The sequence below is a fragment of the Corapipo altera genome, unplaced genomic scaffold (genome assembly GCF_003945725.1).
Source record: "Corapipo altera isolate COAL_440 unplaced genomic scaffold, ASM394572v1 0, whole genome shotgun sequence".
NCBI lineage: Eukaryota > Metazoa > Chordata > Aves > Passeriformes > Pipridae > Corapipo > Corapipo altera.
Genome location: NW_020884872.1, coordinates 25871734 through 25895655, shown reverse-complemented (window position 1 = coordinate 25895655; position 23922 = coordinate 25871734). Strand labels below are relative to the sequence as shown.

Genomic DNA, 23922 nt, shown 5'->3' with positions numbered 1-23922 from the left:
AAGGGAGAACTGGATGAGTAAAGTGCGTAGTGATACTTCCTCAGAATGTTTTTCCTAGTCTCAGGTTATCTGATGTTTGCAGAGTTTGAGACATATCTGGCCTTCTTTGCGGCCTTCGTCCTAATTCTGTGCTCCTGTACCTAAGTTGTTTATAAACAGTAGATCTGCACACAGTGACATGATGGGATTTATCTAGCAGTATAAAGTTCTAATGTTCATTTCCTTGCTTGAAAAGAATTGCAAATTTTTTTAATATATATATTTTTTAATATATTTTTTTTAATATATAACTTTCCCCCTCCCAAACTGGACTAGTTTGAGGCTGTGTTCCTTTGGACACCAATGTCTATTAAGAATGAAGCAGATTAGTGGGTAACAGGTCAGAGGGTAGGTGGGTAGGCTGTGCAGAGCATGAGGAGGTGGTGTTTGGAAGTCTCCTCTGGAACAGGTGTAGTAAAGTGTGTGTAAGTGCTGAAGCCAAATGAACAGCTCTTGCATGCTCCTGCCATTTGCTGCGAGTCATCTCTGACCGTTGTCTTACAGTATTGGTTTGTGTGCACCTGTGAGACCATGCCCCATATCTTCTGTTAAGGATAAAACCTTCTAGCTCTTTTATCTTGTTTTTCTCTGTCCCCTCCCCCTAAACTAAAATACTGTTACTAAATATAAAGGAGTATTTTAAATCCTTCATAAAACTAGGGAAGACTTCCCCCAGTCCTTGTGAGAAAAACACACTCTGCAATCAGAAAGCAAGTTGGAGCTGATTCTCTCAACTGGAAGCCTTCCTCAGGTTGTAAAATGACAGATGAGTTCAGTTTGAGTAGTCTCTGCTCTGTATGTGACAGACTTTTCGTACTCCCCCTCACCCTTGGTCTGTATAGCTGAAGAGAAGAGCCATGGCTAAAATGTTAAAATTAGTCTTTTCTGTAGCACCCAGAATACACTTTAATAAACAGTGAATTTTTGTTATGCAAATACTATGCTGCTATTCCTACCAAGAAGAAACAAAACAAACCTATTTATCCTGTAACTGTTTGTTGTTCAGGTCCTCTTAAAATGTTGTCTTTTTCCTTGTGTTTTTCTTTTCAGTCACATGAGAGGTGAAGTGAAATATTTTCTTGTAAATTATTTGTTCACTTTAAAAGGAAGAAATAGAGATTAGTGTGACAACATCTTAATGCTTGTGACTTCCATTACACTCCTCGTGATTTTGGGGAGCTTTCTTCCTTTGGTTGCTTCCAGCTAAACTTTGTGTCAAAGCTGTAACAGACTTCTTCCTTTATGCCGGAAAAGGCTGATAAGAAATGATAATTCTTAGGACATGGAGATCTGTACAGAGGTACTGTTCCTGAATTTTGTTTTTAACTTTAACCCAGTTTAGTTTTGTTGTTGTTAAATATAACCCAAGCAACTATTCATATTTTATTAATAACTCCTGGGTTTTGAAAATCTCCAAAGTTACATTTAGAAGTTTAAGTTGGGGAGAAAAATCCTGTTCAAAAATCAAATGCACAAGTCTGGACTAGTGACCTTGGGTTCTCCCTTATAGACTGAAGGAGGCCAAAAATTAACTCTACCTGTTTCTTTCCAACAACTAAAGGGTGTTTTGGAGTGAGTAGCTCAAACTTCTATGTCTAATTTTTAGACCTTTGTAAGAAGAGATTAGTCCTACTGTTCAGGTTAGGTCTGAAAGAAATTAATGGTTGGCGATGTCAGTAATTGCATAATCCTTACTTGGTAAGGACTGAGATTGAAGCATGTAAGAATGTGCTCTGCTGTTTGGATATTAAAAATGGCTTTCCTTCTCTATGGTCTTGCACCAATGAAGACAACTCTTCTCATGGTCACATCATGGAAAAAAATTAACTTTTAAAAAGTGATTTTTAAGTGGAAGTCACCAGTTGCAGGAACGGGGCTGGTTTTTTAGCTGTTTGGGACTGTTTGGTAGCAGTTCAATGAATAAATCAATTGCAAGTTCATCTGATTTGTTAGGAGACTATACTTTCACAGAAGCGCAGCTCATTTCACGCCTCTTGACTTGATACCTTTGGCATGTTTTGTTCCTGTCAGTTTAAATACCTAGTTTGCTTTCATTTAAGCCTTTACAGTCAGATGTTGAGAGAGTCCAATCTGCAGGAGAATTTCTTTAGGCCTGCTTGAAATTGGTTTCTGTACACTAATAGGATTATTCTTTCTAGGAATAGATTATCCTTGAATGCAAGTGCCCTTTTAGCCAAAATGGAGGTAAAGCTGTTTCTTAAAATAAATCCACCCAAACAACAGTTCAATGCACCATAGTGAAGCTTCAGTTGTACTTCAGAAGAGCTGTAGAAGTTATTTGGAATGTGAAAGAGGGAACAGCTCTTAATTTTGGTCTTTTTTCCTTTTGTCTAGACATGAACAGAACATTTCCAGATAATGTAAAATTCCGCAAAACCGCTGATCCATGTTTGCAGCATGCACTCTACAATGTGTTAGTGGCATATGGGCATCATAATAAAGCAGTAGGATACTGTCAGGTATGTAATCACTGTTCTTTAGACAGTACTGCATTTCAGTATGGTAATTATTCTTGTCCATTTGAATATGTGTTTTTCAGAAGCACATCCACAAACTATTTCTGTTTTTAAAATTGCCCTGGGGAAGGGGAGTGGGGTATGAATTGCTTCAGGCAAATTCAAATATCCCTGTGAGTTACTCCATGGCTGTTTTTATAGCTAGCTTGATCATATTTGGCTCCACTTGTTAGCTGCAAAATAAATATCTTATCATGCATGGTTATACCAAGATTAGTTGCTTTGGAGAGGAAGAGAAAGTGAGTTTGCCTTTGCCACTTCCTCCCTCCTGCCATCTTTCCCAAAACGGTCCTTTGTATGTACAAAGCATCATGAGATCTCAATTTCCTTTGTTTTCACTGTCATGTTTTTCAAAATACAGAAAGACCAACATTAATGTGACATCATGTAGTTGGGAGCTGGTAGCATTTATTTGGTGCCAGTCTCCCAGTATAGATAAGGCAAGTAGGAAGAAAATTTCTTTGAAGTTCAACCTGATACTGCTTTGATGGCAGCTCAAAAAAGCTTCTGTTGTCACTGTCAAGTACTGCAAAGTTTCCTGTGGGACACAAAGAAGATAAAAGCTGATTCATGACAGTCTGACAGTCAAGAAAAAAAGTGTCTGTCTTTAAGTATCGTTAAGAAGCAGGAATTGTCATAAGCAGAACATGTTTTCAGTTCACTTAAGTCCTCTCCTTTTTCCTCCCCTTCCTCAGCAAGGATATGTGTGCTAACATATCCCTCTTGTTAGTTGAGAAAGTTAGTACAGTAAATACAAGTGCTCCAAAGTTGGAGAGAAGGAGACTTAGAGGGACTTAAACCTACACTGAAGTCACTAAAAAAACCTTTTTGTGTATCCCAAGCAGTTTACTCCCATTCTGCAAAAGATGAGTGATTTTTATTATTGTCAGTAAGATGTATTTATTAAAATATAATTTTAATATTTTTATAATAACAGAAGGGGTAGAATTGTGAAGACTGACTTTTGCAAGTGTCAGGCTCCTGTGTAGAGGTGGTTATACACAACATAACACATACACAACTTCTAAACCATGGTAGCTTCTACTCAAAGTACATGTCCAATTGTTCCTAAAATGTTTTGGTACATTAACTGTTTTAATGGGCTAATGAAGAAGAAGATTAAAAAAACCTTATGTGGTTTCTTTGTGTGTTTGGTCTCCTCAGAGGATAAGAGTTATTATATGTACTAGAGCAAGTGATTTGTAGACAGCCTTTGGATGACTTAAGCAGCAACAGCTTGTAAAAGCTGCTGGAACTGCAAGTTTAAAGAGTGTTTGAGTCAGGCATTCTCCTCCTGTAGCCTCACTGTCTGCCTGCAGGTGAGGTGTGTTGTGTTTGTATTGCTCATCTAATACAGCTGTGTTTTGGTTCTGATCAAAGCAGTTTTCAGTTACACTGGGCCAGGGCTCTGGAATTACAAAAAAAAAAAATAAAAATTGAAAGTAAAGTGTAGACTACTAAACTTTTAATTTTCCTCTCATTGATCTTTTTTAATAATTCTTGTTAGCTGTTGTCATGCAGGTTTAACAGGTTACTCAACCAGTGGCCTCCATTATTAGATTTTACTTAATATGCACACTTTGTAGAACTGCAGTAACTTAGCCCTTAATCAAAAGAAATAAACTGGAAGCTGTTAAATGTGTACATAAAACCCTTTTTTCTGTTTCAGGGCATGAACTTCATTGCTGGATACCTGATTCTTATTACAAAGAATGAAGAGGAGTCCTTTTGGTTGCTAGATGCTCTTATTGGAAGAATATTGCCTGGTATGCTAAAAACATAGATAGTTGTATTCATATATTGGACCTTGGCTTTTATTTTTGCATTCTTCTCCAGTTTTAGAGGGTTTAGATGTTAAAGTGGACTCTCCTGGACTGAAGATTTTTCTAGGGTCCTGGAAAAACAGCACACAGGCAAAATTTGCCCATGTTTTCTGGTCAGATTTTAGTTTTGAAGCAGTGGTTTATGTTTGTTAATTTGCACTCTGTCTTCTCACTTCCTACTTGTATCTGTTAGGTAGGTGTCTTCCTCTATCAGTATGAAGCTGGGGAACAGGGCTTGGAAAGTTGTCTGGGATTTGGCACTTCTGTTTGCAGGAATGTAACACAACACACAGACAGTGGTGGCAGAGCAGAGCGAAGATGGGAGATGTGCACAATTTGAGCACCGAGCCTGAAGCAGGAATTCCCAGTGGCTTGGCAGGAGGCAATGTGAGCTTTTTTCAGAGGTTTTTGACAAGGTGGTGGTAGTCCCTGCTGTGTCTCCCTCTTCTGAGTGGAAAATTCTTGGACACTTTACACCGTGATTTTGCAACAAAGCAAACAAATGTCAAAATCCTTGTCTGTATGGGAAGTTCTTGTTAAGGCTCTGTTACAATCCATGGTGATCTAGCCAGGCTGGTCAATAGAGTCCAGAGGGAAATTCAGCACACCCTAAGCTATAGACAATATCTGCATCTGGTCTGTTCAGTAGCTCTCTGGGTTCCCTTCCCTGGATCTCTGGGTTTGCAGGAGGTGTTTATACAATCAGTTTTGTCCACTATGTAAGCTGAACCTCACTGCACAGGTGAGATACTTTAAAACCAAAAGGCATCAGGCACAGCTATGTTTTATATCCTATAAAATACACTTGGGAATGTTCTTTCTTGAGATTTAATTACAGAGGGAGAATGGTTTCATCATGAATTTCCATTAGCATTGCACAGGACTGACTACAGCTACACCTGTAATGTACGTGGAAAGTCTAATTGGAAGACTAATAGGAAATGGAAGACTAATTGCTTATTGGCCCAGTTTTGCTTTTGCACAGATCTTTATCTCAAGTGGTTGGAGGTGGAATTCAGTATTATACTGTCAACTAAGTGCTGGTCAAGGACATCAAGGTTGATACTTTTGCTTTTCCTTCTTTCTTTTCTTGTTTAAGTTTAAACAAAAAAAAAGGTATAATTTTTGTTCTCTTATTAACAGAAAGGTCTTTTAGAAATAAGGAGGAAGAGCTGAGAGAGTCTTTTCATGTTTTTGAATGACTGTAAGAAATTATCTTTTACACTGAATCCACCACGTAGGAACTTGTGTTTTCCTTGTGAATGACCAGGGTGGGTGGACTTTGTTTCCAGACTGAAAAAGTAGAGGGAGGCAGAGAGTGCTATGAGTTGTTGGATCAATCTGCAAATATTTGACATTTTGCAGCCTTAAAGTTTACTTTCAAGCTATAAACATAGTCTAAAGAAATCAACTGTCTGTTGCTTTTGTTCTGCCTTGAGAGCTGTAAGCTGCGCAAACAGGTAGGAGATGGGGCTGCTGTCTGCCATATGACCTGAAACTGGCTGACATGGATGGATGTTTTTTTTTACACCACTGTGTGAAGGATAAGGCCCTCAGTAAGAGGCAAGTTTCATTGTGATGTGTAGAAACTTTTGCTGTTATTCTTCTCAGTAGTCTTATATGTTTTTATTTGAGGCAAGAGAGGTAGAGTCAGAATTTTACGTTCGTTGTTTTTAGTAGGGGACTTAACTCAGTTTGTCATAAAACCTTCAGTTCTTGTATATCTTTCTTCTGTGCTTTGCTGATACTGAAGTGACAAAAGTTGCTCTTATTTTTCCTTCTTAGTTGTTGAATTTATCTTAGGCAAGCGGCATTGGTGATGAGAAGAAAAAAATATTTTAAAAAATATTTTTATTTTTATCCCTTTTATTCCCACCACCCTCCTATATCGTCCTTGATTTGTGTATTTTTAAAATTAAAACCATGATGGATAAGATAATTGGCATAATTTCAGTGAAATACTGTGTGTGCATATGTGAGAGAGAGAATCAGACAGGCTGTATCAATAAAGAAACTTACTGGGCTAAGTAGTTACCACCCTTCTGTTACTAGTGCAAAGTACGGCACATTTCAGTTTTAAAACCATTCAGATATTGGTTCGGAAAGCAGAGAAGCACTGTATATTTTCCATATCTTCAGAGGGAAAATTAGCAATAATTTTTGTTGGATGCTAACAGTTCGATCAGCCAACGTTTTTTCCATTAGTTTCATTGTGGATGCTCTTTTCTTGATCTGTTTACATTATAATTTCCATGTTTTCCCCCTGTCGTTGCATCAAATATGCCTCCAGGTCATGTCCTTGTTTTTGAGTGTGTCCTGTTGCTGCCAGTGATGATTTAGGACAGTTTAGAAAACCATCCTCTGCCCTCTGCAGTGTCCTTATGGATGCTCCCTCCCCTGCCCACACACGTTTAATTACATTAAACAGCCGCTCCAGTACCTTGATGCTGAGAGTGGTCTTTTGGTCAACCGATGAGCTGAGCCAGCCACAGATCAATGTCATTGATTGGAAAATGCACAGTGTGACAGATGGGAGCATTCTGGGGAAGTGACAGAGAATGGGAGCCCATCAGTAGAGGTTTTCTGGCCGAATTGTTCTGTTACATCCAAATGGAGTTAGCACAGCTGGAAGAGAGAGCCAACAAAAATTGGGGTTTGGTTTGTTGGTGTGTGGAGTTGCGTGCATGCCATTCATCTGCCTGAATGTAGCACTGCTGGGTATGGCTGGGTGAGGCCAGAACGTTCTTGATTCTCCTGAAGGCAAGCTCATGAACAACCTGTCAGCTGCTCGGCCAGGGTTTTGGAGGGATTAGGAGCATATCATTTAAATGCAGCTGGGGGGGGGGGAGAATTATTTGTTTAAACGGAAGTTTTGGGTGTTACCAAGCTTGTTTTTATTCCCAGGCTCATTCAAACAGATGGCTGGAGCAGACAGTATTGCCCACAAGCAGCAGTATGGATTCAGTTCAAACTCAGAGTGGATGTGCGTGCAGTTTGTAGTCAACATAGCTCTAATGTTTCTGTTCTTTTTGTTACTCTGACTCTCGTTGAGAAATTTATGTTCTGTTGAGGAAATACTGGGGAGGTTGCTTTAGAAAGTACCCTGTAGGTGAGACCTTTTAACTGTGGTACTTAAGGATGTAATTTAAGGAGTATATTTATCATGGCTTACATATTTGTGATTAAATGGTGAGTTTAAGAGAAGAAAAACTTGACAATTTGTTCTCACTTTAGCATGTCAGTTATGCTTATATATAGCAGAATAATTCCCCTCTCTCCACCTCCCTGCAGTGGTTCTCAGTCTGGAAGCAGCAGTGTTTTATCAAGCTAAAATTAGTCTACTGGACTATTATAATGAAGTTACTGAAAACCTGTTGTAGATTGCTCCTCCAGTGATTAGAGAGGTCTCATGATTTCTGCACTAGCTTGTTCACAGCCAATTTTATATCCTTTTTAATCTTGTGTCAGTGCTGACTTTTGGGGGTGAAAAGGTCCCCTTTTGTGCTTGCTCTTCATGTATTGGTAGGGTACAGTCAATTAATTTTATGTTTTTTCTGACTAAGCTACAACAGTCAAACTTTTCTCTTGTGTGAAACTCTTCTCTGTTCCCATTTTAACTTAATAATTATTTTGCATGCTTGTTCCAGTTTTGATCAGAATTGGTTTTTTTTTAATTACTTTTTGAAACTCGATCAGAATGGCACCTTCTTTTTTTTTTTTTCTTTTTTTCAGTGGAAAATCACCTATTGCCTTGTGCAGTGGCTCTTTTCACAGCAGAAAGTGTTTTATTTGAGGAGAACTGTAGGACTTCCCTTTCCTTTCTTCCCTTGCGGCACTTTGGTTTTTATTTGTGATCTCTGTAATAATGCATGTGCTATTGCTCCTCTCTCATTGTCAACATGTTTTTTACACAGTGTATAAGAATTCATAACACCTTTTCACTAAACTTTATTTGCACATTCTTGTTGTTTTAAATATCATGTGTCTCTTACTCCAGTCTTTTCACTGTTATTCTGTTGGGCCTCATGTATTAGCTTTGGACAGTATCTCTTAGTTTGGGATTGTTCACAAATACTAGCTTTTTCTTTTTTTCCAGTGTTCTAAATAAAAATCTTACATGAGGTTTAGCATTCTTCAAGGATCAGTCTGACAACCTTCCTTTAGCCAGCTGCTTTTTAGCCTTTTGTTTTAAAATTTATTTACCCACATGTACTGCCTGGTTGTTTATCAGTTATTAAAAATGAGAACAGAGTTGTGAATGATGAAATAGTCACTACAGTAGTGGACTGCAGGGAACTAACTGGCATTATCTGCAAGGACATAAGGTGCAAAGCAAGGTGTCACTTTGCTGGGTAGCCTAGTGACTGCTGGTTAAGGCAAATGTCTGCATGCTGAGATAATGGTTATCTAACACATTTCTGTTGAGTTCTCTATGGTTTGCAATTGTATCAGCCAGAGACTTGCAGGTACTGTTGCACAAGAGGGTTAGGCATAGTAATGAATAGAGACATGAATATTTTAACTGAATGATACCATAGCTACATATCAAACTCTTGTATGTCCTTCTCTTTTGAGTGATTCATGTTACAACATTAAGTCCCCATGATACAGACCTCCAGGTTTGAAGGGAAGGACCACTGGAGAAATGCAAAATGCTGTACTAACCTGTGAAGTATTTTTATTTAGACTCTTTGCTTTTAATTGCAGTTAAACATGTATTTGTTATATTTAATTTATTTAAATACCTTAATTGGGTATTGCCAGGGAACCTCAGAATGCAGAACTGGCTTTGCAGCTGTCTTTTAAGACCTGCATCTTGAAAGGGGAGCAGAACTGTTTCACACAAAGCACTTCATTTAGCTGTGTGGGTAAAATGACTGCTTGACCTGAACTGAGCTGAATTTGCAGCCTGCAGTGGGGACTGTTGTGACAAAAAGCATGTCCTTTCACAGGGAAGACTTGAGCACCACAGGCATGTGCTTTTGGTGTGGAAAACTCCTTGCAAGGCTATGGTGTGACATGCACAACATCATATTTGCAAAGTAGAATTTGGTAACCAAGCTTTTTTTATAGCCCCAACAACCCAGAAAATTTCAGGAGACTGATCATTTCTGGGCTGTTTGCTTATCTTCCTCCTCTGGCACCAGTCAGCTACAGGGCCATGAGTTGGCAGAATTCTTGCTCATCCTTAGAGTTCCTCTGTGATTTCCTGTGAAGTCGAAGTGGTGCACACCTCTGGAGCACAACATCTAGTCCAGCTACTACTAGGAGACAGGAATGTTTGGCTGGTTGGCTGAATAATTAGGAACTTTGAAATATGGGACTTAATCATGTTTTAGTGTTAACCACCAGCCATGATGAGAGCATTAATCATTGAACATTAGAGGTCAGTCAAATTTACCTAGGAATTAAGCTTGCAGTGTCCTGTTAAGCTGAAGGTGGACTGAAGGAATCATGTGCCTGTATTTAGAAACCTTGATAAGCCTGAAATGCTCATTACTTACAAATCTAAACTGCTAGGAGATTTGTGAGACTTGAGCAAGCAGGAAATGAGTAACTGGTGGGGTTTTTTTCTCTTCGAAGTTATGTATGTATTTATACCTTTGAAATATTTTATTAAATTTATGTATCATATCCCCCTTTTTCCCCTCCAGTCACAAACCTCATGAATGAAAGAAAAATCCCATTATTTAGTAGGTGTGCTTTAAGTGGCTGGGTAGAAATCTTACAGTTTTGTCTGAAACTGTATATGAGAAGAGCATACATGCTGTCAGCCTTAATTTTGTGAGGAAGCATGCTAAGTTTGTCATGCAGCAAAAGCACCCATAGTGTTTAAAAACATCATGTTCCTTGCTATGGCTGTATTTACACTGGAAGCAGGACCTATTCCACCAAAAAAGTGTGCCTCTTTCCTTCTGATGAGCAAGCCGCTTACTGATGTAATTTGACTGTGTTGAACTTGAAGTATCTTCACTTGGCCTCCTGTGGTGCTACTCTGGGTAGGACTACAGCCTTTGGCTCTCTGTGCAGGCAGTGGTATTTGCAGGTTTATCTCCCTAGTAAATCAAAGTTTCATCCCTTTCAAAAGCTACCAGCAAAATAACTTGTTGGATGAAATCTTACAGGACTGATCAAAGGCAGAATTCCCTGGCTGCATATAAAGGAGGAATGTGGGTAGAGTGGTACAAACACAGAAGTGTAAGTTTGGGAGAAGAAGTCACCTTTTATTTGGATGTGTAAAAACCAATTAGTGGCCAAGCCTTGGCATGCAGCACAAGGCTTTCTTAATGGATGCTTTATATTTTACTGGAACAGCCATGTTGAAGGAATGTTCTATTTTGGTTTTTAGTTTTAGTTAGTGACTGTAGTTTTGACAGAGCCATCTCCATGTTAGAGGGATTGTGCTATTTTACCTGTGGAATTAACACAGCAAAGGCACAGAGCCAAAGCGAGTAGCTTATTTCATTCCACATAGCTGTTGGTTTTTTTGTTTGTTTGTTTGCTTTCTGATGGTCAGCCAGGGCTCTGCATGTTCAATTATAATTTTAATAATAGAAACTTCCTGAATAAGTCACTTTGAGAGTAAGAAGCATAATATAATTGCTGACAGATGTATGATGGGGTTATACATGCTCAGTGCAGATCCTAATATACAGTTTTGTGTTTAAACTTGTAAATTCCTGTAAAATGTATTCATATGCTTGAAGTAAGCTGTGTATAAAATACCAAGACTCATAAAACTGGAAATGTAACTGGATTTGCTATACAAGAAGCCAGGTGAGGAAACAGCAGTAATTCCCTCCCATTGTGGCTTTTCAGTACTTTAAGGGAGCTTTTAAAAAAGGTGGAGAGCAACTTTGTACAGGAGCAGATGGTGATAGGATGAGGGGGAATGGTTTTAAACTAAAAGAGGGGAGATTTAGATTAGATGTTAGGAGGAAATTCTTTACTCAGAAGGTAGTGAGGCACTGGAACAGGTTGCCCAGAGAAGTTGTGGATGCCACATCCCTGCAAGTGTTCAAGGCCAAGCCAAGATATTTGCAAGGTCCCTTCCAAACCCTTCTGAGTGCCTCTGCAGCAGACTCATTTGGCCAGAGCTTGTCTTTGTGAAACGTCCTAGCATTGGTTTGAAAGAGAGACCCGAGGACCACTGCTAGTAGTGTACTCAAACTATAAATCACTCTTAGTAAAAATCCTTGCTATATTTTTGTTGGAATTTGCCTTGTCCTAATTTGTAGGTGTTACTTCTTTTTAAGACTTTCTCTTACTATACTGAAAAGCCCATAATGGCTCATGTGTTTTCTCTATGAAGTGGTCGACTTTGCTTTTCATTTTTCTTGTATAAATTCTACAAAAAAGTTCCTTACAGAGACCAGCTTTTCTTAGTAGTGTTTATAACCTTTTCTTTCATGTCCTTTCCACTTCTTCAACTTCCTGCCTTAAATGTGAATATCAGAGCTGGATGCAGTTTTCTAACCTCAGTTTTGCTATTGTCATATACAGAGATGACATACCCTCTCCTCAGTAGTTAATATATCCAAGGATTCCTTTGGCTTTTTCTGAGTTAAGATGTGGTTACTCTGGATTTATTATATTTTCAACTTAAGGTACTGCAAAATCATGGTTGCTTTTTTTTCAATTGCTCAACTCTATTACTAAGTGTTGGGTTTTTTGAAATATGTATTAGTATGAAGAAGCATTGACAGCAGGCTTTGATGTTGTTTCCAAGATACAGTAAAATGCACATGCAACATAGTTGGCTACATAAGGAATGTGTTTCTGGAAGGAGATGTGCTTTGAGAGTAAAGGAAATGAAGAAAATTACGTGCAGTGTACAGTGGTAACTTTTGTCCACCTAAATGTACAAGAAGTGACTGTTACTTTTAGAGCAGTGCCTGGGAAATACAACCCTGCCTGCTTCATGTGTTTTATGTTCAGAAGACTTGAGTGCTTTCCTAAGCTGCCAGTTTATGGCTAGGGGAGAAGTCTAACTTGTTCCTATTATAGTTTGAAAACCTGGTGCTTCATGATTTAAATTAATTCTCTTGTTAGCTTTAAGTAAGAGGATTGTGGCTTTCATTCCCCTTCTCTTCAGAGTAAAGGATGTCTTGGATTGGTTTCCCTCTTCCAATACCAGGCTGGAACTGTATGTGTTGGTCCAGCTCTCAATTTAAGGTGCCTGCTTCTGTCCTAGTCTGAAGTAATGTGCTCAGTGGTCCCTATGGCATGACTACAGTGTTCTGGTAAAGAGCTGAAGAAAATGTAGCACTGGGGTTATTCTTAAGTGTGAGAGGATATAAATGCTGTGTTTTGTGCTGAGGTGTTAAGAATAATCTTGTCAGTGCAGTAAACTGATAATATCCTTCCTAATCCCATGGAGGAATTAAAAAAGCACAAAACCAGGAATCCTTATTCAGTCAAAGTCATCAGCCATTAAGACTCACTGTACAATTGTAAACTTTTTTTTTTTTTAGTTTGTTTTCTCAACAGGCCTGATAAGCAATTGCAGTTTTTAATGCTTGTTCATGAATTTCCTCTCTATTTGAGGAAATTGGTGATAAGTCTGTCAGTGTTATGTGAATTAAAAGCCTTGGCTCCTGGGGCTATTGTCAGCCCAGTAAGCTGCAGACTTCTCCAAAGCATGCAGCTCTTCAGGCAGGCACAATTCAGGGAGTGCAATGACTGGAGTCAGGCCAGGCTGTTTGGAAACAACTGAGTGGGGAATACCTTGTGTCCCCTGGTGTCTGTTATTGCTCCACAACAGGAGCAATTCCAGTGGTAGTGGATGTGGAGAGGGAAGAGAGGAGAGCTGGCCCAATAGTATTTTGCTCAGATTTGTATCTAAGGTATGAGAGAGCGTTTTGGTAGCTATAATTTTAAAGTGGACTAGTTTTTAATGATGCAAATGTCTCTACTGAGCAGCACATAACAGAGCTAGTATGTCAATAAATAATTAACATAGCCAGTTTCATTCTCTGTAACTAGTGTCTTAAAGTTTCATTTATGCTTTTGAACCTGCCACTAACTTCAGTTTGTTTCTCAGAGAGGTTACGTATGAAGTCTTTGTTTCTTTGTATTTCATCTCTGCCTTCTGCAGTGTCTGGAAGGATGTCATCTTTCCATTGTCTTCCTAATTAAAGAGCATCCTTCTTCAGTTTCCAAGGGGTAGGTAGCTACTACATCTGCTCAGAATCCCCCCCTGTGATGTGTGAAATGGAAATGGAAAACCAAAGGGCTCTTTCTGCTCCAAAGGATTCATTTTCCAAGTTTGGGACCACAAGCAAAAGATGAATACAGGCAGATGGGATGGGATTATGTAGAAACAACAAACCACTGCCTTTTTGTGCTTGCTGAAAAGGTATTAATAGTAAGTTATCCATCAAAATATTATTATGCTAAATATTGTGTAATCTCAATGTGAATGACACAGCTACTGCTGGTTCTTGTGTGAGTTCAGTACTATAGGACAGAAGTTCTGGGTCAGCTTGGTTTGATGAAGGAAAAGATAAAATATTGCTTGAGCTTGTTTTGGGTTTGAATTTCTTTTTTTTTTTTTTTTTTTTCCAGTTCCTCGGAGGATTAGGAACTTGTATTTTAAAAATAACATAGTGAAGAGTTTTTATCTTGCCATTTAACCACGTATCTGCAGGATATTGCTCTGGCCAGGACATCTTCAGGGGGTCACTCTGGCCTGATACTGCAGAAGGAATTGGCAGTACTTTTGGGTTTCCTCCTTTTCCTGTTGTGGTTTTGTGTTTTCTTCCCAAATGCAGGTTGTTCAACTTTGTACACCAGGTTCATGATGTAGATACTTAGAAGACATGAAAAATGGTACATTTTAAAGTGAAGGATTACTAGAAAAGATTTTTTTTTTTCCCCCCACAAATGCACATGGTGGAATCTGCTTCCGTTTAGACTTCAAATGTAGAAGATGTAGAACTAAGTGCTTTTCATGAAGTTGGCCAATTCTGTTCCTGGAAATCTCTGATTTTTGCCTGCCAGCACTTAGGCCTGCTCTATTTCTCTCTTCTGGATTCCAGTGAAGTCTGGTAGCAAATGGTAATGTGCATCTCCAGCGAAGAGACATTTTTGAATGTTGCATGGTATAAAAAGAAACTATTTTTGCTGTTTGGAGAGGATAGAGAATGTTATCATCCTCATTATCACACACAAACAGCTCTCATGGACGTTATAAACATATTCTTGTGAATAAAACATTTTTACATTGCTTTTGATTGTGAGAAAAGTTAAATCAGCTAATTTTTAATTTTTCAGTTTGGTTTGGATCACCAAGACAAATCACTCTGTCTCAGGCTGGGCTACGTAAGCTCTTGAACTAATAGTTAGAAATGCTGGGAGATAAGCAGCAGAGCTGAGGTCTTGTTTTGGGTATTTCTGTAACACTTAAGAATTTAGTTCCAGTAGGAGTATGTATATTTAACCTGACATATGCACAACAGACTTGAAGCATTCTTTTTTTAACTGATGCGGCTCTGACTTATAGCCTTAAATTATCTCTACAAGAGTCCTGCTTCTTAAACTTTTATTTTTGGAAGCTCTTAATCTATTTGTATCAGAGAACAAGGTCATACAGTCCCTACAAGCTTTATCCTTATTTCCTACAAATCTCATTACTGTCTGGAGCACAAGCAGACAGGGATGTCTTAGTCCTGGACATCCTGGTAGGATTCAGAGAGGTGCTAATTACTGTGACAGGGAGACAGTGAAGTGTAGTTTAAGGAATATTTCTTTGCTGAGCTAGAACAAGTTTCCAGCTCAGTGACTGGATGCCACAGTGCAGTGTTAGTAACAAAAAGCCTTTTGAACAAGGAAAAAAGTCCCTTCATCTAGTCACGTGTGTTATACTGTAGCAATCAAGTACCTGGCAGTTGGTGAATCCGTCTTTTCCTGTTAGCTGCCTGACTCCAAGAGGAAGAACATGATGATCTCAGCAGAGGTGCTGCTGTTTGTGGTCAGGACTTTGATGAGGAAGGGTGAATTCCATGCAGGGTGCTGCCCACATTGCCCTCTACTGCACTCCTGAACTTTGCAAGGCACCCAAAATCCATAGGCAGGTGGTCAGAACAATGGACTAGGCAAAGCAGGTGCATGTGGGTAAGCAACACACAAAGGAGCTTGAAAAAGCACAGTTGCAAATTGAGAAAGTTTTCATATAGACATTTTTCAGGAATTTAGTAATTACAATAATAATTGATAATACAGTATTTGCTGCCTTCCAGAAGATGACGTGATGAAAAGTAATGTAGTGTGTGGTCACCTAAAAAATAACAGTATCACTTCCATTTGACAACTTGAAGAACAAAAGGAAGCAATCCGGCTTTGTGTTTTTTCAGGGGAATAAGATATTGTCAGAGGACTTTCCTATAAAGCAAACTACCTCAACAGATATACAACATAATTAGCCTACTTTTTTTTTTTAATTAGTAAGTGGCAGATTAGGAGCTGTTACTGACTCAGGTCAGTTCTGGGTCATCAACTGCTCAGTATTTTGCCAGATTGTTGAGAGGGAAAAATAATTAAGATGCTAATTAAATGTGGATCATGCAAATCTAGAAATTTCAAGTAATTTGTAAGACAAGATATGGAAGGAACATAAAACTAATGTGTTCTGATGGCAGGTGAGTAAAAATACTGCACTGTATCTTGTGAAAACAGTTTTGTGGTGTAAGGAACAGTTGGTTTGTGTAGGCTTGTTTATAAACAAGGATATTTTGACTTCAGGGAGAGACTCTGGGCAGAGCAGGCAATTATAAAATATCAGGAAAATAGGGCACACAGTGAAGCATTTGCAACAAGTGAGACTTGCAGGATTTTTGCCGAGGGGACATTTCCCAAAGGCTTAGTGACTGGGAATCTCTAGCAAATAAGAAGGGAATAGAAGAGCCATGTAGGTTAAATGTTACCAAGCACTTTGGCACTGAACCAAGTTACAGAATCACTTTCCCTAGTGAAACCAGATGTGGACTGTGAAAAGTGTTCCTTGTAAACGATCTGTGGGTAAGTTTTGCACAAATATGGGGTCCTCCAGAAATATTTCTGAAGGATTTGAAAATGTGTCTTTCCTAATTTGAGGAGCTAACTTTATATACATACATTTATGCATAAAATTTATACATACGTTTATGTATGTATATACAGCAAAAAATATAAAATTACAATTGCATATTAATTATGTGTAATAATACCCAAAGTAACTACAATTAATATATAATAATTACATGTAAGAATGTCTTGGATGTAGATTCTTTTAACCTAACTTCTGCTGTGAAGTGGCAGTTAATATCCTGGAGGAACCCTGCTACTCAGTTACTGGTATTTGCATAAATCGTTAATCACTCCTCCCAGCGGCGCTGGGCTGAACATTGCAGTGCTGTGTCCCCGGGCACATGGGAGCCGCTCCTGCTGCACGAGGAACGGCAGGAGGCTGCCCCAGATAGATGAATAGTTCTTTTTTTTCCTTTCTGTCCAGCAGTACAATCTAACAGACTTGAACGAAATTTTAATTTATGCCAAAGCTTCCTGGCTGCTTCAGTAATCCACAGAGTGATGCATCCACGTTGCCTGTCTATTAACTTTTTGCTTGCCAGTGCGCAGAAGGCTGGGTAGGTGTCTGGTTGTGTTCTTGAGATCCTGACATTTGCTTTGCTGTACAAATTAAAAATAGCAGCTGCTGTTGGTTTCACATATCGGATGATTGCAGCAGAGCAGAGAGCAAGTGGGCTGTTGTCCTTCCTCCGGAGGACATTCAGCAGTGGTAACTTGAAGAAGTTTAAGTGCTCACACATCTCAGGAGCACAAAAAAAATAGTTGTTTGTGGATGTATGAGAAGAGGAGGAGGGGTAGGAGAGGTTCTGTTATTTGTAGTTTGTTACTTGAGATGTGATTAGTTTTTCACTTACAATAAAGAAGCATTTTAAAAAAGGTCTACTCAGCTGATGAATGCATTCCAGTTCACAATGAGCATAACACTAACACAACATATGGAGAAAGAGAGGTTTTTGTGTTGGCTTTGAGGTAGTTGTGTGACAACTCCATTTGGATTTAATACACTTTTTCATGGGAATACTTGTGTTTTAGCTCTCAGAGCTTTCCCTACAAGCAATTGAAAGGCAAATGGTTAAAAGGAATGTATATAGTGGCAGTGACTCTAACTCTGTAGAGGAGTTTTACACATCAGTCTTCAGTGGGAACAAAGAAAAGAATCCCAGATGGAGCTAGATTCCTAAAGGTTGAATGTGATGCTCCATAGCGCCATTAAAAGCTCCTGTAGATTTTCTGCAGTTTGGACAGGACAAATGAAAATGCTTACCCTGACAAAGAGGCTGTGGAGTGACAACCAGTGTACTCTCTTGTTATCGTGAGTTTACTGATCTAGTGCAGTGACCAGAAGAGTAGGAGGAGGTCTAGTTTCAATCCCTGTCTTGCAGGTAAATTAAGCAGGAGGAGATGTTGTCTGAGGGATCTGTCATTCACTTCTTTTCAGAATTATTCTGTGAAAAGTGGGATTTTTGTGGCTTGGAGAAAGGAGAGGAAAACTTCTAAATTAATGGCTAGGTCACACTGTAGGAAAAGGGGTACCTGGCCTTCAGCACTCCTGCACAGCTGACACATCCTGAAGTTCACATTTCCAGTTTGTGACTGGACCCAGTCTAAAGGCTATAGGTCGTTTTGACTTGGTTTATTTGGGGTTTTTTTGTTACTTGTCTGGGTATTGTGTGGACTGGGAGTTATGCAGCCCCCTGTGGTGGTTTGGGCTAGGCCTTCCTTGGTGACCGGTTTGTAACCAAGGAAGGGTCCAGATTTACCCAGTATTCCCTGCGATTTTTACGTAAACCAGATTATAAGAAGAAAGGAGGAGAGGCCTTCGCTCTTTTTTTTCCTTCCGGCGGCTTGGAGGGGCAGGTTCCCTGTTGTTGAGTCTGCCGTGTTGGGGAGCGAGGCCTGGTAAGGCCTTGTCGACCTTGGGAGGCGGAGGTTGCCGGCGATTGTCCAGGAGCGACTCTCGGTTGTCCCAGGGAGAGTGGTGGGATATTTCTTTGCTAACTCTTTAGTTACTAGATCTCGGGCTACTGATTGGGATATATATATAATTTATTTTGGTTTTGTTCCCTTTCCCTTCCCCCTTCCCCTTCCCTTGTGTAATTGTATATATTTTTAATTGTATATATTTCAATTGTAACATAAGTGTAAATATATTTATATATATCACTTTAGCTGTCTCTCTTGTTTCGGGTTTTCTTAGTTGGTTGTTTTTTTCCCTCTTCTTCCTGAGGTTTGGGGGGGGGGGGGACGACGACTACTGGTGGTAAGGTTTGGAGACTTGGCAGGGAGCCAGCTTCAAACCATATCACCCCCCAACATGGGAAGGAGGTGGTGGTTATACTGAACTGTTTAACTGCTATCTTAAACTACAAAGCTTTTACTAATATTTAAAAACTACCTAGATTATCCTTCCTTGGGAAGGAAGAGGAAATTGCCAAAAAACATCAGAGAGAAAGAAGATACTTCAGTAGGCATGAATGAAGTGTTTGTGTAGAAGATCAGCTTTGGCTGAAAGAGAAGCACTGTATGACCATAATGCAGAGATCTCCATGGTGTGGTTTAATTTACTTCACCTTGGGATTCATAGGCTTAACGTGCCTTTATACACTCGGTTGCACAGAACATTCTCTTCAATTGCATGAAAAGATCATGTCCACAGATTCCTGAATTTTGGTTTCTTCTCTCCAAGATTATTACAGTCCTGCAATGTTGGGTCTGAAAACTGATCAGGAAGTCCTTGGAGAACTTGTGAAAATGAAAGTTCCAGCAGTGGCAGAGCTGATGGAAAGACACGGAGTCATGTGGACCCTAGTGGTGTCACGCTGGTTTATATGCTTGTTCATTGACATTCTTCCAGTAGAGGTAATTGGTAACATAAGAGTTCTCTTACTGTACACTCCATCTTGTTTCATTTGTACTGCTTTAGTAATAATTACCTACTGGAAGTCAATCTGTAATCTGAATTCTCTCCATTCCTGCAGACTGTGCTCCGAATATGGGATTGTTTATTCTATGAAGGGTCAAAGATCATCTTCCGTGTGGCCTTAACATTGATTAAACAACACCAAGCTTTTATTTTGGAAGCTACAAATTTCCCTGACATTTGTGAAAAATTTAAGCAGATCACCAAAGGAGCATTTGTAACAGAGTGTCACAGTTTCATGCAGGTAAATTCTCTGCAGCTTTTAGTTATTCCAAATTAAACCCAAGACTGACCTAAATGTTTTTCATTCAGCAAGATAGTTAGGAGAAATGTAGCTGTTGGGATTGCCAAAACAATGATGAACGTTTTTACATAAGAAACTCAAACCGTTCTAAGAACTTGTCTTAAATAATTATTCTGTAATTCCACATACAGCAATCCATTTACATTATTTGTCATACTGGGGAAAATATTCTTTTTGCCCTTTTTACCAGTTAAGGCAGAAAGTCTGATGAGAAAATAATGATTTTAGTGCATTTTTCAGTGGATTATGGATTGTGTTCCTGTGCTTTTTTTTGAGGGTAATTGCAGTAGAGTATTGTAGAATAGACACAAAGTGCATTTTAAACTTGCATTGATAAACTCCTGTGGTGCCAGAATATAAAGCATTCTGTTTAGAACAAAACCGCAGCACCAAGTTATCAGACAAAAAATCACGAAGTGTGTAAGTCTTATGACAATCTGCACACTAAGAATTATTAATACAGTGGGTGCCAAATTGGTATAAAACATTAGATTTGGAGCTTAACTCAGAAGATTGGAAACGTAAAAGAGGTTAGCTGCAAAAAGTAACAGGAGCATATCTGTCATAAATCACTTGGTCAGCTCCGCTATCTAGCACTGTTGGCTAAGTGCACACAGAACTATATCCCAGAGGATGACTTTTACCACCCAAGAGTTCCATGCTCATATCAGATGTCTGTGCATAGGCCTGTCGTAGTAGGATGTCATTTATATTGTTTCATTTTTGCTCATATAGAAGAAAAATAAGCTAATCTTACTGGTGTTTGTGAGTCTCTTAATTAAAGGAGTAAGAGAAAAACAAATCACAGCTTGAATTCAGAAGGGAGATGTTTGAGGGGTTTTCCCATTCCATAAACACTTCAGAATAAGAGTTTTTTATTAAATGTTAACTGCCATGAGAACACCAATTCAGAGGCTGATACTACCATTTGTCCTTGAAGGACTTTCTTTGCCCCCTTTAATTATGTTAAATTTTACATCAACTGTTTTTAGAAAATCAACTACCTTTTTCTTGCAGTTATCCTGAATAAAACAACTTATTTTATCTGTGTTAGTTACTGTAGTAAGGGGGCTTTGAAGACAGTTAAATAATCAGTTTACATTAGGTTCTTCTGTAACTTTGAAACGCATTTTTGTGTTTGGATTTGTTTGGGGTTTTTCTCAGTAGTACAGATACAGGCAATGACAGCTGAGTATTTTATGCCTCTCCCCCGAATAGAACCTTTGTCTTTAGTTTAATGCAATGCAGGCTCTTTCACCAAAAAGCTGTTTAGAACTGGTTCAATGACAATCTCATTTCCAGAGCTGTCATTTAACAACTCCAGGGAACTAAGGGGCCCACACATCTTAACTATAGATTAAAGTACATAAACTTGTAGCTTGATTCACAGTTTTGTTCACTTGGAAGTTTTAGGTAAGAAGTAGAAACAAATGTATTGTTCTTGAGCAACAAGATGCAGATGTGTGATGGCATTTGAAATGCATCAAGTTCCTACATCCATATACATTACTGCCCTGGAAAGCCTGGTAGAGAAGAGGAGCAGAGGTAGTATAACGAGGGATCAATACCGATTTTTGCAGTAGAAACATATTGGTTTATGTATGTTCCAGAGCCAGAGCTACCTCTGCCAGCACCACACTAAAAGTACACTGGGGCTTTGTAGCAGTACCCAGGACAGCTTAATATGTTCTAAATATGCCTGCCTTCCACCACCACCACCACTGCCTTCTAAAATAATTTTAACTGGACACACATTCAAACCAGATTTTGTATTGCTGCTTTTGTGTGACTTGCAACAGTTGTTACAAGCTGCAGGTTTACCATGTCTTTACATCAGAGTAGATGAAGATGTTACCCTGCTACAGGAAGGCCAAACAGCAAGAAAGCATTTTCAGAGCATGGACATCAAAGCAGGGATTTCATGCTTCAGAGAATTATGTGAGAATTCTAGCACGTTGTCCAAAGCCAGCATTTTAACTAAGAATTTTCCCCTTTTACCCTCAGAAAATATTCACAGACCCTGGAAGCTTGTCCATGGCAACAGTCAACAAACTCCGAGAGACTTGCAGGGAGAAGTTGCTTTCTCAGGGATAACTCACCAGATATAAGCAGGTGGTCAGATTCTACAGCAATCGACACATTCCTCTATTTGCACTGACTAAAGCACACTTTAAGCTTTCCATGAGTTAACTGACACTTGACCAATTTTTCCTGCCTTTCAAGTAAGTGTGTTAACACTTTGTACTGTATGTCAGATTTGATAACTGGAAGTGGTGGTTCTGTTAGTGTTTTGTGGTGGTGTGTTATTTTTATTTTTTAAGGATTAAAGTGTTTTCAGAGTATAGAATGTGATCAATGTCAGGACCCTCCTTTTAAAAAAGTCCCAGGGCATTTTGTAATATTAGAAAAAAATAGGTGTATGAAATTATGTATTACTGTATTAACTGTGACACCACTACCATTTGTACAAAATAAAGTAATTTAATTTGTCAGAACCTGTTTCTTGGTGTAAAGAGAGTAAAATATGTGATCTCTTTCCTGGCACCGGCCCATTTCCAGCCATACTGGGGCCAGGAAGCCAGGAATTGCTTTCTTGTCCCTACAGAGCCCTCTCGTGGCCAAAACATCTCTGTCCAAAGGGAGAGAAGACTGGAGAGATCAGCAATTTGTGGGTTCTTATGCTCCCTACACTACTGTGGATAGCACCTCATCTTTTACTTCATTCCTTGCCACGGAAGGCTTCCCCCCACTCTGCAGACTGAGTTTCTTTCATTCTTTTTTTTTCAGAGAAAGTAGAGGAATGCTCTTTCAGACAAGTAAAGACTGCTATTCAGCAGTATGATTCTGAGCTATCCTACCCTTTCTGGTACCAGACATCCACCTTTTTACTCAAGCACTGAATTATAAAGACATTAGTAGTACCATAGTCCTAATATGTCAGCAGATATTGGAAATATTATTCACCACTGGCAAAATCCATAGTTTCCAGGTACCTTCAAGGCAGCATGGCAGATGGTCCAAAGTGTATCAGCCTTACTGCCATGCGTTCTCTCTGTCAGGAGAAGTGTCCTGTGCAGTGTTACTGTGTGCCTCAGTTCCTGCCCTTTGGAGCTGGAACTGTTAACACCAAAGCCTGACTGCAGGAAGGAGTCAGGGAAGCTCTTAACACAGAGGTTCATTTCCAGCGAGCTGCTTTATGCTGATGACGCCGCCCTTGTCACCCACACAGAAGCAGCTCTGCAGCGTTTAACATCCTGTTTTGCAGACGCTGCTGAGCTCTTTGGGCTGGAAGTCAGCTTAAAGAAGGCAGAAGTTTTCTATCAACCTGCACCTCAGGAAGTCTTCCATCATCCCCATATCACCATTGGCCAATCAGAGCTCAAATCAGTCCAGCAGTTTAATTACCTAGGCAGCCTCATCTCCTCAGATAGTAAGATTGACAGAGAGATAGACAACAGGTTAGCAAAGGCTTACAGCACCTTCGGAAAGCTTCATAAAAGAGTTTGGCGAAATAAACACTTGAAGAAAAGTACAAAGATCAGTGTTTACAGAGCCATTGTGCTGTCTACTCTGTTATATGGTTCCAAATCATGAGTCATCTACCGCCACCACCTGCGTCTCCTAGAACACTTCCATCAACGCTGCCTCCAAACAATCCTAAACATCCACTGGTCAGATTATGTGACCAATACATCTGTTTTAGAACAAGCAGCAATCACAAGTATTGAGGCCATGTTACTGAGAACACAGCTGCCCTGGGCAGGGCACATCTCAAGGATGAAAGATCACTGCCTCCCTAAGATCTTGCTCTATGGTGAACTCGCCACGGGCTGCCGCATGAGAGGAGCCCTGAAGAAAAGATACAAGGACTCCCTGAAACAACATCTCAGCCTTGGCCATATTGATCAACATAACTGGTCTACTCTGGCCTCAAATCGAGAGGTCTGGAGACACACCATCTATAACGCTGCTGATGCCTTTGAGAACGCACGCAGGATCACCCTTGAGGAGAAAAGACAATGCAGAAAGACTCGTGCCTCGCAGAATATACCACCTAAGGAGTTTTTCTGTTGTGCCTTCTGCAGTTGGATGTCTATCTCACATTGGCCTTATTAGCCACCAGCGTGCTTGTAACAAACGTGGGTAGAGACCTTTCCCAAATCTTCGTTCGCGAAGCCCAACCATGTCATTTCCAGCCCATTACACTACACAGCCCTCAGCAGATGTGTTTCC

General features: G+C 39.5%; 1 protein-coding gene across 2 annotated transcripts in view; it reads left to right on the top strand.

The window, feature by feature from the left end:
• Positions 1–22190, top strand: part of GRTP1 (growth hormone regulated TBC protein 1) — a 33277-nt gene extending 11087 nt beyond the window's left edge. The window contains exons 4-8 of one of the 2 annotated variants that reach the window (XM_027642505.1): positions 2395–2519; positions 4246–4342; positions 19152–19324; positions 19444–19629; positions 21694–22190. In XM_027642505.1, coding sequence (XP_027498306.1) covers positions 2395–2519; positions 4246–4342; positions 19152–19324; positions 19444–19629; positions 21694–21783 — 671 coding nt within the window. In that variant the 3' untranslated portion in view covers positions 21784–22190. The remainder of the gene's footprint in view (positions 1–2394; positions 2520–4245; positions 4343–19151; positions 19325–19443; positions 19630–21693) is intronic. The other variant, XM_027642514.1, reaches the window with a different exon arrangement.
• Positions 22191–23922: the final 1732 nt, after the last annotated feature.